This window comes from Mesoplodon mirus, assembly GCF_964341445.2.
Source record: "Mesoplodon mirus genome assembly, chromosome: 3".
Classification (NCBI taxonomy): domain Eukaryota; kingdom Metazoa; phylum Chordata; class Mammalia; order Artiodactyla; family Ziphiidae; genus Mesoplodon; species Mesoplodon mirus.
The window spans coordinates 17,737,391-17,754,409 of NC_138978.1; the positions used below are offsets into that span (position 1 = coordinate 17,737,391).

At 45.3% G+C, this 17,019-nt stretch overlaps 1 protein-coding gene across 5 annotated transcripts in view; it reads right to left on the minus strand.

Moving 5' to 3' along the window:
* UBR4 (ubiquitin protein ligase E3 component n-recognin 4) overlaps positions 1-17,019 on the minus strand; it is a 129,802-nt gene that overhangs the window by 61,129 nt on the left and 51,654 nt on the right. The window contains exons 47-60 of one of the 5 annotated variants that reach the window (XM_082612626.1): positions 16,041-16,204; positions 15,381-15,597; positions 14,319-14,535; positions 12,334-12,397; positions 11,541-11,675; positions 10,387-10,561; positions 9,374-9,514; positions 8,050-8,171; positions 7,269-7,380; positions 5,243-5,373; positions 4,944-5,121; positions 4,377-4,481; positions 2,698-2,835; positions 1,816-1,990 (exon numbers count right to left, since the gene is read on the minus strand). In XM_082612626.1, the coding sequence (XP_082468752.1) occupies positions 1,816-1,990; positions 2,698-2,835; positions 4,377-4,481; positions 4,944-5,121; positions 5,243-5,373; positions 7,269-7,380; positions 8,050-8,171; positions 9,374-9,514; positions 10,387-10,561; positions 11,541-11,675; positions 12,334-12,397; positions 14,319-14,535; positions 15,381-15,597; positions 16,041-16,204 (2,074 nt within the window). Of the gene's footprint in view, positions 1-1,815; positions 1,991-2,697; positions 2,836-4,376; positions 4,482-4,943; positions 5,122-5,242; positions 5,374-7,268; positions 7,381-8,049; positions 8,172-9,373; positions 9,515-10,386; positions 10,562-11,540; positions 11,676-12,333; positions 12,398-14,318; positions 14,596-15,380; positions 15,598-16,040; positions 16,205-17,019 lie in introns of all 5 variants that reach the window. The other 4 variants (XM_082612624.1, XM_082612625.1, XM_082612623.1 and 1 more) reach the window with 4 other exon arrangements.

Genomic DNA, 17,019 nt, shown 5'->3' on the forward strand with positions numbered 1-17,019 from the left:
CAAGATAAAGACCTTAAAAGCAGCAGTAAAGACATTGTCTTCAAAGCGATAATTGTAACAGCAGGTGACATCTCATTGGCAATAACAATGGATACCATTTTCAATTCTGGGAGGATGAAACCATCAACACAAAATTGTATACCCATCAAAAATACATCCACAAAATGTAAGCTAAATAAAGACATTTCCAGACTAACAAAACCTGAGATTTTGAAACCAGGGGACCTCCCTAAAGGAAAATCTAAATGACATACTTCAAGAAGGAAATGATCCTAGATGGAAGGTCTGAGATGCACAAGGAAAACATGAGCATAGAAAGTGGTAAACATGTGAGCAAATCTAAATAGACACTGACTACGTAAATAATATAAAAGAGCAATAATACCTTGAAAGCTTTAAAAAGACTTTTCTTAAAACACACAAATATAATTGCTTACATTGATAAGAATGAGCAAAGTCTTTTAAGGTACTAATTCAGGAAGAAGATATAGCTCTTAGTTAACCTTAGTTTTGGTTAAGTATGCACGTTGAAGTGATTAGTATAACTACTAAAAGATGGGAAACAGAGTTAACGACCTCCAAACTTGCAAAGTTGGGACAGGGGAGAATGAGAAAAGAGCAAATCAACCCACAAGAGGGCTACAAAGAAAAAGAAACACAGAAACAAGCAGAGCAAATAAGAAGCACAAAATAAATTCAAATATATCAGTAATTAACCTTAGTTATAAACGAACTTAACTGTTCCAATTAAAATGCAAAGGTAGACTGGATTAAAAATATTTTGAAAAATAAACGTCAAAGAACCAAAAATCACAAAGATCACATTATCTGAACACATGGAATTAACCTAGAAATCACATGAAGAGGAAAAAAAAAGATTAAGTAGAAAATGCCTTTTAGGTTAAGCAGTTAAGAAACAAATCCCATCAAAATATCATCAGTTAACCGAGCCAGAGGTCATCTTCCCCAAAGGGATGCTGCAAGAGTTTAAGTGGAAGAACACAGAGAATAGAGGAAACACTCACTGATGCCCTCCCGAAATGTCTCCGATGCCTGACTGTTCAGTTACCTCTTTTTCTGATCGAAATCATTCAGTTCAAAATACTGATTTCTGTACTAATGCGATAACTATGGGCCTCACCAAATTTAACAAACATTGTATCACGAGTATATTCTTAGGTTTCTTTTCTTCCTCCTCTTCTATTTCTCTAGTCACCTCTTGGTTAAGCATACATTCCTCCACCAATCCAGTACCAAACACCACCAGAATTTCTTCAGGGGGCTGGATTAGGATTTTATGGATTACCTTCAATTTGCCAAATGCCCCACCACTGGTATTTCTAGCCATAAACTTGTATTTGCTGTTTGATCTCTCTATTACCTAATCAACATGCTGAACAAGCAGTTATTTCTAGTATTTACTTAATGACTATCACTTTTGAGCCCCAAACAGTGTCACTTATAAAGAGAATGCTACAAAATAAGTGTATGGTTAATGATGAAACAAGAAAGATTTGACTAAGGAGGATACGTGTTTTTACGACAATCCCTTTACTAAGGGATATAGGGGGGCCCTAGCGAAAAACCACTTTCTATTCTCTCTGCAGTTGATTTGATGAAATTCTAATTAGGACCAGAAGACAGACCTAGAACACTTCTTAAGGTTTTTAAACTGTTTCACGAGTCTATTACCTTTACATGTCAAAAGAAATAAACTGTTATCACCACTCCACCTCCTGCAACTGATCCATCATCCTATTCCTGAAACATTCTCCCCTAGGAAAGCCTCTTGAGTGCAAGTGGCCAGCTCCTGACCTGTTGCTAGCGTGGACATCTCCTTCCCCTTCCCCTTCTCCTTCTCCCTCGGAGCCATCTCCTTCCTGATGTCCGGTGGTGGTGCTGATGGCGCCAGTGCTTGAACTGACACTTCCTGGTCCAGCCGGATGCCCCTCTGCTGTGGCATCACCATAAGCACTGCTCCGGCCAGATACTAGAGGGAAATGGTTTAAAAAGTGCAAATCAACTCCCAAAGCATGGTGGAATCCAGTGCATTCTGAAGTCAGCAATTACCTGACTAGTAGCTTTAGAAAATTTTTTTCTTCTGTGTGAAGATCAATAAGGATTGAATTCACGATTTCGGCCCCACAGGACTAAATGACTAAATGACTCTCTGGGTACCCAAAGAACAGAAGATCCACCCACAAGAACAATTAATCTCGACTGTGGATAAATTTCCATCTCATACTCCAGAAGAAACATATACTGATTTGGGAATCTCGAAATTATCAGCTACTCTATATCTCTTCCACAGAAAATGTTCATATCCAATTTTTAAGCAGAGACTGATTTTTAAGATCAAACCAAAATGGCTTGTCATGCTTCCTCATTCCAGAAGCTCAACCCCCACCAGCTAGTACAGATGGCCTGCTATATTAATATACCAGATCACTAACAATGGGACTGCCCAAAATCTCTTCCCCAACAGAAGCAGCAAAAACCACCATAGGACTGATTTCAAAATCATACCATAATTGTTTCCAATTAATCATGATTTGGGATTATGTATGTCATTTCTTTCTTCCACTAACAGATAATTAAACTTCCCTTTGCTGAAACCAATCCTAGGACCCAGGCAGGGATTTCTATTTTGTCCCCACCCTCTCTGCCCAAGGATATCAGGACCTCCAGCCACATTACCACTGTGCTCGCCAGCCACCGAGTCCACTGCACTTCCCCCGCTCTCCGAGCCCACACTACCACCGTGGTCAGCAGGGGAGGTCCGAAGGGTGGAACCATCAGTTGCTGCTGTGCTGCCCTCGTCGTCTGAGGCTGGAGCTGAGAGAGTAACGAGAGCTGTTACAGGTAAAAACCCCTCTTCGGGGCAAAAGCATCAAACTACATAGTGCAGAAGACACAATGCAGTTTATACATCCTGTTGTCAAAGAAAAAAGGGAAGGATTTGCTTTGCTGGTTAATCACTAACAGGAACAAACACTATACATGGTGCATTGCAAACAGTACTTAGACAGAAGTGAAAACCCAGTTCACTGGGCATTTCCTTCGCTGTTACATCACAGTGCAAGTAAAACAGTGCAGAGATTCAAGAAGAATCTGTGACACGGACACTCAGTTTTCCAGCTAAAATGCTTCACGGTCACCATAGTCTAGGTGTTACTGACACCTGCTGAGATTGGAAAATAGCCATTACCATTCAAAAGCATAGATTCTGAATTTTCATGAGATTTGTTTTGCAATCAATTTATGCTTATGCTAGGAAATCACTTATCATGAGCTCTCAAATCCACCCTGTTTTTTAAATCAGATGGTCCAGAGGGGAGCTCGTTCGGAAATTTCAAACTTCCTAATCATCCTCATCAGATGCTAATAATGAAGCAAGGAAATTCCCCAGAGACAGCCACAGCATCCAGGATCAGGGCTGAGCTGAGACAGGAGGAAAATGCTGGATGAGATACATGGGGGAGAAAAGCCAAGACAGCCACAGAGCACAGTAGGAACACAACTGGCACAGCACAACAGTGACCTCCAAGCCTGAAATGACAGCAACTAAAGAGACCTAAGAAAAGCAACAAGCCATGGCAGCAGGCGAGAGGGGACAGCCAGTTTCTCCCTTTCTTATCTATCCAGGATAAAACGCCCAAAACAAGAAACAAAGGAAAAAAAAAAAAAAAAAAAAAGAAACAAATAGAGGGACACATCAGTCTGAAAACTCTCAATCAACCCTTAAATTACTCAGGGGCTGATTTTCCAGTAGATTGTTCAGATGTTCCATTCTCCTCTATTTGGTCCAACTCTCCACTCAGGACATATTTTTTTCTTATCAGATTAGGAAAAGTGATTGAAAGTAAACACAAAATGAGGTCTGAAGATTTCCTATGCATTTGAATTGTCCACAAAAACCCTACCCACCAAGCTCAGATCCCACGCTGACCTGAAGTGTAACTCAGCTTCTTGTAGCTTCACTTTTATTTGCAAATGAAGAGAAAAAAGTTAAAAGGTTTGAGCTCCATTTCTTGTCTCCCTTTTGAAACTGTCTAAAATGTTAGAACTCTGGTGAAGAACCCTGAAAGCTGAGATTTAAGCTCTAAAGCCGATCAACCTGCAAGCTGTTCTCTTGGCCTTTCCTTGGGGAATTAGCTGAAGCCAGGCAGCATGCAAAGTGTAGGGAAGCAGAGCCATGAATGCCTTTGCCAAGCTGCATCACTATGCCTTCCACACCCGCATTTCTAAAGCAAAGGCACAAGCAGGAAGTCCAGGATGGCCTGTCAAAGCAGCTGCCCATTACACTCTCACAGCGTTGGAAACGAGGCCTGAGGGTCCTGGGGCCCTGAGCCGCGCTCCTTGCTGTGGACAGTTACCTGATGCTGTGGTGTCAGAGAGGGTTCCTGCGTCCAGAGAGGAAGAGCTGGGTGCCTGGCCGGACAGCCCCAGGCTCTGCAGGCCCAGGGCACTGCTGCTGCTGCCTGGGAAACAAGTGGAGAGTGAGCACAGCATCCCCTCCAGACCCCATCCACAGCGCCGCTTGGCCACCTGCTGCCCTCAGGAGTCTAAACTCACCAGCGTGTGACCCCCTTGGCCTAGAGGAAGTTACTCAACAGCCACTGCTGTCCACCCACCAAATTTAGTTACAGAGATGGTGGAAGCCTTCCTTCAGCTCAGGCAGGACACAGGCTGGAGGAATCTAACAGATTTGGGAGGAAATAATCCAAAAGACCAAACTAACAGAAACTATGAGATTGGCTCCCAGACTAAAAATCCCACCGCGATCCCTCTCACTCTCCACCTGTATCTCTGAACAGCTCTCACCCAGATCAACCTCTCCCCAAATCTGGGGACGAGCTCAGTCAGCTGGATATCAGTAACTGCCAAACCCTCTTTCCTGTGCAAGGCCAATGGGCCACTGTGTTCCTGGCATTGCCTTCTACCTTGCTGGTCCTGCTGCAGGCTCAGGGCAATGGCTAGTTCAACCATGGTCTCGTCATCTGCATCAGGTGGGATGTCCAGCATGGGGGGGAAGCCCTCTGCGCCTGCCAGCAGGGCCTCCAGGGGAGAGGGGTTGCCATTGTTGACATTTTCAGCTGTCTCCAGGACCATCGACTCAGACTGCAGAGAGAAAGCTCTGTCAGTGTCCCGTGGTAAACGGCAGCTTGTGGAAGTCCACTGAGTAAGAGCTAGAGGAGAGTTCTGAGGCTCCTCCTCCCCTCTCCTGCTGCCAGAGACTCACCACCATCTCAAAATCTCCATGGTCCACCTCACTCTGTTCCTGGCTTTCCTGACGGATGTGGCCACCATTCGGGATCCCTGACGACTGCATTTTCTCATCTGCGTCATCATCGTCATCATCATCCTTGTCTCCTGAGTCAAAGAAACCCCAGTCACCTGAAGACGCTTGCTCTTTCCTCCCTCGGCGGGTGGTAAGATAAGCTACATAGCAAACAAAAACCAAGACAAGCAAGCTACCAGCTAGTGCCCTGTGCTTTAGAGATAAATTCCAGGGAGCCATGCCTGGCCTTGTTCTCCTGCTTCCTGGACCTAGCAGGATCTGGGAAGGTGGGGCTGGCAGTGACAGCCTGCTCCACTTAGGAGAAGTCTTTTCCAGCTGATGAAGGAAAACAAAAACAAAAACCCTTGGATTCCTTAAAGCAGAAAAATCTAAGACCAGCAGGTCCCATGAGCTTGTGCCAACCCTCAGGAGACCCTGGACAAGACAGGGAAAATAATACAGTTGAGATGTTTATCTATTATCTGTCACGGCAGCTTGGAGTGTTATCTTACTTTTTTTCCCCCAAAACAACTGGGTCAGTGAGATTTTCACACTACATCATCATTAAGAGAAGAACCAGCTGAGATGTGAAAGCGTCAAATGAAAGCTGGTTTTGCAGCACAGCACTACAGGTCCTACCTGGACCAGCTTCTGTATGACGGGGAAAAGCCTTCTAAAAAGGGAGAAGCCCAGGTTAGACTCCTAATTATCAAAAAAGGAGGGAGACCTTGCCTTCCGCTCAATGGGCTGAAAAAGTATGTGCATATGACCTTAACTGGAAACATAAACTATCCGGACTCTAGCTTCTCCACAGAGAAGAGATGCACAAACTGTTGCCTGACTCATCAAAAGCTTAAGATGAATGATACTCAAGGAAGGTTGTCTGAGGGTCGTGAAGCTGCATGTGCTCCTCTAAACCTGCACTGGACCACACAGTAGCCACAGCCACTAGTTACAACGTGGCTAGTCCACATGGAGATGTGACGTTAGTGTATATAGTACACACTAGATTTCTTTTTTATTATTGGAATATAATTGCTTTACAATGTTGTTAGTTTCTGCTATACAATGAAGTGAATCAGCTGTATGTATACCTATATCCCCTCCCTATTGGACCTCCCTCCCACCCACCGCCCCGCACTAGATTTTTAAGACAGTAAGAAAAAGTTTTTTAAGAAAGGAAAATATTTTACTAATAATTTTTTATATTAATTATGTGTTTAAATAATATTTTTGATATATTGAATTATCAGTAAGTTAATTTCAAATATTTCTTTTTATTCTTTATCATGTGACTAAAATAAAATTTTAAACTATGTATGTGACTTTCATTGGAAGTTTAACCTCTGAGCTAAGCGAAGTAACCAGAGTTACACAATGCACTACTGCTAAGATTTAGACAACTGGTAGAATTGCTTTTCCTAAAATGTTAAATGTTATGTCCTTGACTTGTATCCAAGGGTATCAAGAGAGAAATCTCTTGTGAAATTTGCTGTCAACCTTATTGTAGGTAAGTCTCCTGAAGATCCTACCCATTAGGCAACAAAATGGACCCTTAATGTAAGAGCTTTCATGCGGGGAAATTTTTCATTTCCTGAAAAATGGCGGGTTTTTTCTTCAGTCACTGTGATTTTCGAACTGTTCTCATTTTATTTTCACTCTGGCTTTTGGGAAGCTTTCAGCCAAAAATAAGATCTTCACTTAACAACCATGTAGGACTTTGTGATGCAGATTTTATGTCTTTGGCTTGATTTTACTATTGTACCTTTATTTTCCCCTGGCCTCGATTTTCCTTCTTTTTATTCTACTTACTATGCGTTTTTTATACACCACCTTCAATTCCTCATGGAATAAGGCGGCGTAAAACAACGGATACATCACCAGAAGTCTCCAGGGCCTTGGTCAACGTGAGCAGCACATCCTAGTGCTTTATTTCCCTTCTCCCCCCGCCACACTCGCACAAGCCTAAACCCAGACCTCACATTACCCATTGGAGTGTTGCTTCGAGGGGAGGAGGGCAATGTCACATGTCTCCGCTTGTTCCTCGGCCTTAGGACTCGAATTAGAGCTTGTTTACAAGAGAAGCTCACAGCAGGATCCTGAGGTTGAAAGGAAACCATCATTCTTAGGTTTTAATATTATTCATGAAACTCTCTATAAAACACTTTCCTTTCTTGGACAATCACATGCATGTGGAAGATCTGCCTGCTCTCACCTGCAACCTGCTGAATCAGGTCAACAGTTAAGCCCATTTCCCCGACCTGGCATATAGAAGCCCCATATGCTACATTCTTGTATCTTAGTTCCTAGTAATAGACTGGCAGGTCATTTGGCCCTGAAGTCCCTTTGGCTGTCTACAAATTGGTTTTGGCTTTTCATCAGATGATCAGGCTCACTTAGCTCTGTGCTAAAGTCAGTACTTCCAACACTAGCTTCTGTGCCAGAGTCACTGGAAATAGATGTTGATGATGTTCGTTCAGGTACTCATTTAATTAATACTTACTTAGCATTAACTATGAAGCAACCATCAGCATATTCCCTGGGGACTCAGCACTGAATAAAACAAACCAAGTCCATTCCCTTTTCAAACCTTTCTTTCCATGCATGGAATGAGTAAGATGTTAAAGGTTTTACTGATATGCAAAATTCTTAATTCCCATTATACCCTCCTTTAAGTCTGTTTTATTTCATTAATTAGCAAACTTACAAAAAAATTTTTTTCCAGACATTCTCAGATAAGGATTATCTGGGGTTATAATGATACGTACAGGGCACAATAGCATCTGCATGTATATCTTGGATGCTGTATTAATACAGTCCAGCTCACAGGTACAGTAGCCATGGATAATGTCTACCAGAGCATTAACGGTAGCTTCAATATGAGTTAGGCCTAAAGGGGAGAAACAGATGGTGAAAAAACTTCTAACTACTTGACAGTCAAAGACAAAAGTACAAATTCTTATGCCCACGTAAAGGTCAAGCTAACAAGAAAATGACAAGCACACACAGAAAAACAAACAAACAAAACACACATGTAGAATGTAGGCTGGAGGCATTGTTTGTGATTTGTTTTATTAATAGTCTCCTAAATCTCCCAGACTGTCTCCAAAAGCCTTTCCAAATATCCTGCACCACAGAAATAAATAGGTGTCTACTCTCTATGGATATCAAGAGACAGGGCAGAGAAATGTGAAGAGCTGAGCAGAGTCTAAATGTTCCCTACTATCTCCAAACCTTAGGTGATAAAGATGACCCTAACAAGCCTTTTGGGTTTACTGCCCAAGCAATGTCCAAACACAAATGAGTAACAGGGGTCCTTCTACTTTTCTAGATTGCTATTCAGAACCTTATTACTCTTCCACCTAAAAACCTTAGACAGTGTGAAAAGTCAGATACCAAAGGCAGCAGTGGCTTAGAAATAAAATAATTCTCTAGTATGATGTTTTTGGGTTTTGTTTTAAATAAATAAATTTATGTGTTTATTTATTTGTTTGTTTATAGCTGCACTGGGTCCTCGTTGCTGCGTGCAGGCTTTCTCTAGTTGTGGCGAGTGGGCTTCTCATTGCGGTGGCTTCTCTTGTCGCGAAGCATGCTCTCTAGGAGTGCGGGCTTCAGTAGTTGTGGCACACGGGCTCAGTAGTTGTGGCCTGCAGGCTCTAGAGCGCAGGCTCAGTAGTTGTGGTGCACGGGCTTAGTTGCTCCGTGGCATTTGGGATCTTCCTGGACCAGGGATCAAACCCGTGTCCCCTGCACTGGCAGGCGGATTCTTAACTACTGCGCCACCAGGGTAGTCCCCTCAAAGACTTTTTTTAAAACAATTATAAACACCACTAAGGGCACACGCACGCACACACTTCTTTATGTGAAGTATTCAATCCGACATGAGAGATACAAGAAAGTCCCACTTCTCTGCTACACTGCTAAATTCCTCTATCAGGAACATTGATCTCACAGGCTTCTGTTTCCTAAATATTCACTAAATATCCACTCTGGAAGAGATGGATGATGAAGGCTAAAGGTGAAGAGTTCAATCTGTTCCAAGAAACAACTTACATCAGGCTTCACTATCAAGTATCCCTTTTAACATGATACCTGGCAGGCAGGCAGGTGCCAAGAAGGCATTCTTGGGTTTGGATGCATGGAGTTTCCAGAAGTGGTTCACCAGCTGGGTGATGAAACTACAGCAGTCTCCCTCCAATTGCTTCTGAGGTTCTCTCCCCTCATCCGCTCCTTCTAAGCAGGAGAAAAAAAAATTATTAACGACGGTCAATCTCAGATGGAATTGAATTTGCTTTAAGGTTAACTCAGGTCGAGGAAGCTTGCCTGGGGAGGGAGTTTCAAGTGGGGCCCCAGTCAATATGCCAACTATCCCTAGACTCCAGCAGGCACATCTAGGAAGAAAACAGTCTGGGAAAGGAATATCACAGAAAACATTGTGTGTTAGAATTAAGTAGGAGGGGAGCATTCAGGAGCTTACAGCAGATTCAGAGATCTCAGGTGCAAGTGTTCAACTCCTAAAAGCTAGGGGAACATGTGCAATTTTCTAGAATGATCGTGAATTATAGTATTAGAGGAGGAACAGGATGATGACAGCATATGGAAATATGTAAATAACAGAACTGTAAAGGCATCAATAAGCTCTATGTGATGAAAGCAAAGCAGGTTTGGTACCCAGCCAATGTGAGGAGAGAGGAGGAAATAGAATCAAGCACTGAGAAAGGCTACAGATATTAATAAAATACTGGCAAAAGTACAGCACAAAAGCAAAAGACATGATCCTATTACTTTAAAGCAACCAGGGCACAAGCTTAACTTTACCCTGAAGATCTTAAAGAGGTAGTAAATTCAGAGACAGATTATATCTGACGTCCAGAGCACTAAATAAACTCAAGAGTAATCCAAGGGGGAAGCACTGGAAACAGTAGTTACTTAGAATGATACAATTCTAATGTCAAAAGTCCTTCAACATATAAAGACAAGAAAGTAAAATTCCTATCTCAGAGCATGAAGTCAGTCAGAAGCCAGTGAGAACAAGAAGATGAGAGAGTAAAGAAGGTGGTGTAGCAAGCAGATTTCAGGACCACGGCCATACAGGCCAAGTTCACCTGTTTCCATCTGGGGCAGCTTTGACTCCGTAAAGTGGACAAGGTTGTTAGGGCGCATGATGGCAATGGAGCGAGCTGTGACCACCAGTCTCTGGAAGACCTCAGGGTCCAAATCCTTGCCTTCTTTGCTGGATGTGTTGAGACACTGCACAGCTTTGCTCAGCAAGGCCTGATCCTACAACAAAAGAATCACAGAGGATGAACCAAAAGCAAGGAAGGCCTGGGTACTAAAGCACAGAGGAGAGGGGAACTGACAGATCATCAGGATGGCTACCTCCTCTCAAGAGAACAGGTTAATTACCATTGACTACCTGGAACAAATCTTCAAAGCAGCCCAACACAGATCAACTTCTTCATATAATAAAACGTTAAAAAAATAAAATCAAAAGCCATGAAATCAGTACCAAAGTATGATAGGAAAACTAGAAATACCAGCCGATTCTCCAGAGCTACAACATCCCAGATCTCCTCCCTATGGAAGTCATTTATTCGCAGGCTCACACCAAAGCTATGTTTCCAAAAGCACCTTTCCTTGACAGGTTCAGCAGGTTAGCTCGCACTTCTCAGCTCTCTGGGTCGGAGGCACCAAGGCATCCGGGCTGGCGGCTTCGTCCTCACGGATCTGAACTGTCGACAGTCTCTCCCATTTTTAGAAACTGGCCTAACTTACTGCCTTCAGTCGCTACTTACTTTTATAGGTGAGACCCGCTCTCCCCAGATTTCCCCCTCAGTCTCTCCAACAACCACTTACCAAATTCATCACAAGCAAGTACACCTCACTGAGGGCTGTGGCACAGCTGCAGGAGTGGAAACACCAGCAGCCCTGACCCCTGAGTGACTTCCCGCCCCACTCTTTCAGTGAGAAGCCACCCCTACTCAAGCATCCCTCTCCTCCCTTCCTTAAATCTTCCTGATCCTATTAGAGTAGCAGAACAAAATGAATGCAAACCAGTGGCCCATTACTGGCTGGTCCTCATTTTGAGTGGTATTTATTAATTTCTCAGGAGAAACTTTAGGATGTGTGGGTCTAATCTCAACGCTCTCCTCTCCCCACCTTACTTTGCTACGCCTCTGCTTTACATCCAAAAAACCAACTTGCCTGATTCCCTGTCAGTACCACAACTTACGCCTTGACAGAAGGCACCCCTGATTACCTTGTGGCTGTGATAGGCTGAGCGGCTGGTGTGCAGGCTGGCCAGAAGGCTCTTGGACTGCTGCTGGACACTGGCAGGTGCTGGCAGGGACAGCAGCAGAGTGGCCAGCTCCTGAGCTGCATTCTTGTTTCTCTCCTGATGCAGAAGACAGCAGGATTGTCACTAACCCCACCAAATCCATGCAGGATAAACTGCCCACACGCTGCCCCCCACGCCTTCCTCCCTTCTCGGCCAACAGGACTAGGTGAAGCTCCATGGACCGCAAGGAGCAAAACAAAGAATTTCAGAAATTACAATCCTCCCACAATACAGGTAAAGAGAGTCCAAGGTCATGACTCCCAGAACAATGTTCTTTACTCAGAACACTAATTATTCATCCTATTCTACAAAACACTCTCACTATGGGTCCCCCAAAAGTAGGACATAAGGCCTTAAGCTGAAGACTCCTCTGGACCATCTTTACAAATCAAGATTATGCTATAAATGTTCTTTAGCTGCAAGGCTTCGAGGCCTCTGATGACTCCACTGACTTCCTGCCTCTTCAGAAAGCTCCCATGTGCTTTAAAAAAGTAACTTGGGGCTTCCCTCGTGGCGCAGTGGTTGAGAGTCCGCCTGCTGATGCAGGGGACACGGGTTCGTGCCCTGGTCCAGGAAGATCCCACATGCCGCGGAGCGGCTGGGCCCGTGAGCCATGGCCGCTGAGCCTGCGCGTCCGGAGCCTGTGCTCCGCAATGGGAGAGGCCACAGCAGTGAGAGGCCCGTGTACCACACACACACAAAAAAAGTAACTTGCCTTCTCAATGATTGGGCCAACAGCAAAGCAGCTTTCCAGGGCTTCTAAAGAACTCACAACCAGCCTAGGGAGACAGAAAAGCTGGTGTGAGTACAACATCCCTTCTCTCTGCCTGGTGCTTTAGCCTGCACAGACTACAGTCGTGAGGACCTTGGGGACAGCTAATGAATGCCAAACACAAAATCAAAGCACAATAAGACCTGCCACAGGCACCATGCATATCGTTTCCTTGTGTTACTGGCCAGAAGAAACCTGGCTCCTGCTCGGAGATCAACCTGAGGCCATGTTCATAATCCATAACTCAAAGACAGGGCTTTTCTTCCTCAAAGAGGATAAATGTGCTTCCTCCTGCTGCCTGTGGCAGGGAGCCCTGAGAAGGGCTTAACAGTCTTGATGCAATGGGACCCGAAGCTCAGGTGCCCCATAGATCAGTAGGCAGAGGGAACACACAAAGAGAAAGGTTAAAACCATCTTCTTATACTGGGAGAGCTGGGGTTATATTTTACTTACACCTCCAAGAAAATGCACAAAGGCACTTCGTATGAGTTCCCCAAGTACGGGGAAGAGAACAAACTGTATTTTCAGGTGCACGCCAATTGCCAACGTTCAAAGGGTACTATAAAGCACCTTTAGGAAACTGGGCAATTTTCTCTAAGGGAAGGACAGGAAACCCAACCACTGAAGGGTACCAAGTGACACGCTCCCAAGGGCTCACTCCTGTGGGTTTAAAGCAGTACAGTGAAAAAGACCAACATCCTGAGGGCTGAAGCTCTGGACAGAGAGGGCAAAGTGTGGAGAAGGCAGCTGGAGAGAAAAAGGTCAAGGGGCAGAGGAAGGCAGTAAAGAGCCAGGAAAGAGAGACCTGGGACATAAAACCACGGTGGACAGAACAAGCTCTCTGGTGGCTTTTCAGACAGTAGAACTTTTCCACTGTCCCGGCGCCCCCTCCCCGCTTCTCATCCACTGTAGAGAGGGAGCAGAGAGGGATGGGGTAAGGAAGGGGAAGCTAAGAGTCTGAAGCGGCCGACACCAAGCACGCACATACAACCCTCCACATTCTCCACTTTGACACGGGACAGCTCTGCAGCCATGCAACGACCAGAACAGAAAGAAGCAGGACTTTTCCACAGAAGCGGAATCAACGCAAAGCCACGCCATCGGTTACACCGCTCTCTGACACACACTCGCTCGTGCAGAGAAAAGAAAGAGGGCATACTAACCGGTCCAGCTTGGTTAGGGACTCAGTTTCAGAACTTGGGGGAGAAGCAAAAGAAAAAAAAGGAAAAAAATGTGAAGCTCAGAGAAACCTGGAAATACATCCTAAGCAAACAATATAAGAATAGGGTGGGGGGAGGAAGAAAGAGAGAGAAAAGGGGTTGGGTGGGGAGGCTGCTGGCAGGAGGCCGTGATTCCAAGCCAGGCTATTCCTACGACTTATAATGTAAGAACTGAACGTCTTACATCCCGCATCTGCCACGGCAAACCAGCAGCTCCCTAGCGCAAAGAAGCCAAGCGCAGTGCTTAAGAAGGCTACTGGGAGAAGCCTCAGGAGGCTCTGAACTCTGCTACAAGATGCCTGGGACAGCCTCTTGCCAGCAGTGTTATTACCACATGAAGTAGCTGCTGCAGAGGAAGATGAGAAGACGATGAACTCGGAATGAAAGGGAAGATTTGTCCCTGTATCTTCAGCAAGACTAGATCCTAATCTATAATACTGGCTTAAGCATCTTCTGGTCAGCAGCCTCTGGCTACTCCAAAGGGTACCTGAGCTTATTAAGAGAAGGGTCCAGGCAGAGCCTTGGGAGTCAGATGGCTCTGAGCTGCCTCCAGGCCTTGTCGGCACACTAAGGAGACACTGAGTGCAATCCTGAAAAACTCACAGGCCAGACTTGGGACACTCAGAGGCTCACTCTCTCAAGACACAGGCTCTGCTGGGAGAGTGAGAACCGGTGAGAACTGGAGTCAGCCCCTGCCAGTGCCGGTACCTCTCCAGGACAGTTCCGCTCGTGGTGGCAGGGGCAGCTGAGTCACTGTCTCCAGTGCCATTGCTCTGGCTCAGGTTTGAAGGACAGATGTTGCTGACGGAGGCAGAAGGGAATTCTTCCGGGGGCTCATCAGGCCAGCCAAACTGCTCCTTAGTCTTGCCATAGACTTTTACAGCATCGATCATGGTGACACCTGCTGGATCCACTGAGGCCCCAACTGCAGTAAGCAAGAGCAAGCTTTTAGGAAGCACATTCTCTGAAGGGTTACCACCACCACCTACAAAGCAAAGACCAGACTAGTTTGGACAAAGTACCAAGCCTCATCGATTTCACAGGCATAGAGGAACTTTATCTCCTGAGACTTCAGGAGCACTTTCTTCTTGTATAGATGCTGACTACATGTACAAACAGTTCCATGAACCAAAAGTCTCCTACTCAGAACAAGAGTCCCCAAACACCGGTGTAGGGATCCTCTGGTGCTATCAGGGTACCGTATCTCCCAACTCCACCCCCAGGGATCTCTAAACACTCCTTTTGTTCAAAGCACAGATCATCATCATGAATGAATACCAACAGCAACTGTTTCCGGAAGGAAAAGTATCAGACAGGTGGCCAGTAAATGGTAGGGAAAGTTGCCCGCCTTATGAAAGGCTCAGGGATGTGTACTCTGAGGGTTTAAAGGCATTGCTAAACATCTCTCGGTGACATGTGCCCTGAGGCCTGCATCTGCGCCTTAAGAAAGCCTTGCAATTTCACATGCTAATCTTGCTGCCTAAACACCCAGGCAACCCCATCGGCAAGGCTACCCAACCCTACAGAAGTGAGCCCTGAAGCAGAGTTTTATCCAGTCTTTACCCCTCCCATTCTCGGAGTATAACCCTTTCCTGTAATCTTGTTTCCTTTATATCTCAAACGAAGCTCAAAGTTTCATGATGGCAGAGACCACAGAGCTATCAGTAAAGCAGAGGGTTCCTAGAATACTGGAAAGCCACAGAGAAGTGGCCACCCAGTCAGAATTCATAATGAGAAGGATACAGTCTATGCCAGGGGCTGGGGACTCACTGAAGAGATTCAGCTTCTTATCGGCCTGCAGGGCTTCTTCTCTGGTGAAGGGGAAGTCAAACCAGCGTGAGCGACTCAGATTAAGCTGCATGGTTCTGCCAAAGATCTCAATATATGATGGGGCCCGTTCAATTGCCTGGGTCCCAATCTGGACCCGCATGCCTGTCATCACCATAGTGCTGTTATTGTTACTGATCTCAATGGTGAAGCCACCAGGCTGGAGGGAGAAGAGGCACACATCACACAATTATTGCAAGTTCTGAAGGGCAAACTTTCGATCCTTCCTGTGACAGTGACACAACGTATGATCCTACAAAAGACCTTTATCATTTTTAACTCCTCAGCACTGACTTCTTTTCCTCCAAGGATGGGAAAACAGAAGCAGGGGGTAGACTCTTCAGTTTCAGGCTTCTTTCTCCCCAGCATTAACCACCTCCTGCTGTCCTGTGCACAGTAACCCTACTGAAAACATGGGAATAGGAGCCCTTTGGCATGGAAGTGAGAATATTCATTAATTCTAGGGACCATGAAACTAGAATCAAGGGTTAATGACTGTTGAGTCTTGCATTCTAAGAGTAGGTGTGTCCTCAAACCTTCTAAATGTGTCCTCGAGTCCTTCTACCCAGCGAATGAACCCAGCACGGTGCAGTCAGTCCTCACCTTGGTGTTGGCCACATACATGCCAGTGGAATTCAGCCGGTGCTTTATCTGTTGTGCGTTGTAGACCTGCAGGAGGTCATTACCACCAAACTCCACATCTGTCAGCTGCTGGTTGTGTTCAAAGAAGTCAATGGGGAAGGTCACTTGGCTAGACGTGCGAGTTGCTGTGGAGAAGAGCATCAGATTGCCACGGAGCAACATCAGTGCGATCGCTACCACCTCTGTGCTCCTAAGCTCACGCGTACGCTCCCTAATCTTTCTAGGCCAACTCGGCATTATAAGGTTTGCATCAGTATGAGGCCTACACGTGGTCAGCTGTCCAACAGTCATCATCCCCAGCCACAACACAACCTAGCGGGGCGAAGAAATCTGATGTCAGTATTGGGTACACTTAGTAACAACAAGCTCTCTCAGAGCTGGTTTATTGAAAATAAACAAAGGAAACTATTTCTTTATAGGAGGATAAGCTGCATGATTATCTCAAACATAGACTCTAGAACGAATTCGAGATAGTGGGGTGAATCCTGTAAAGATCTTTGCTCAGCCCGAGTCACTCACTCCTAAACTCAAGCTTTCACTCCCTGAAGAGTCCTCCTCCATCACTCAGGAGCAAAGACTTCCAGCTCAGACACCTATGATGGCTTCTACACCCGTCGGCGAGAATAAACCAGCCAAAGGATCTACCCCTCAATCAGTTCCATCCTGCACACCACATCACGGAAGCCATTTTTTTTAAACCCAGAGAAAACCATCTCAAACCAGGTCCAAGAGAGAATTCTTTCCTGGGCACCTAGGAACTGCTGCCTGACGTGGACAGCCAACAGGTGCACAGAACGTTGAGTGGCCTCAGGAACCTTGACTCTGCTTCTGAGAAACTAGCTAGCACAGTCTCTTCCTTTATGAGCCGCACAAGCAGGACAGTCCCCGTCGCTTCATGGCTATCTACAACGGTCTACTCTAAGTCCCCGACCCCTACCAG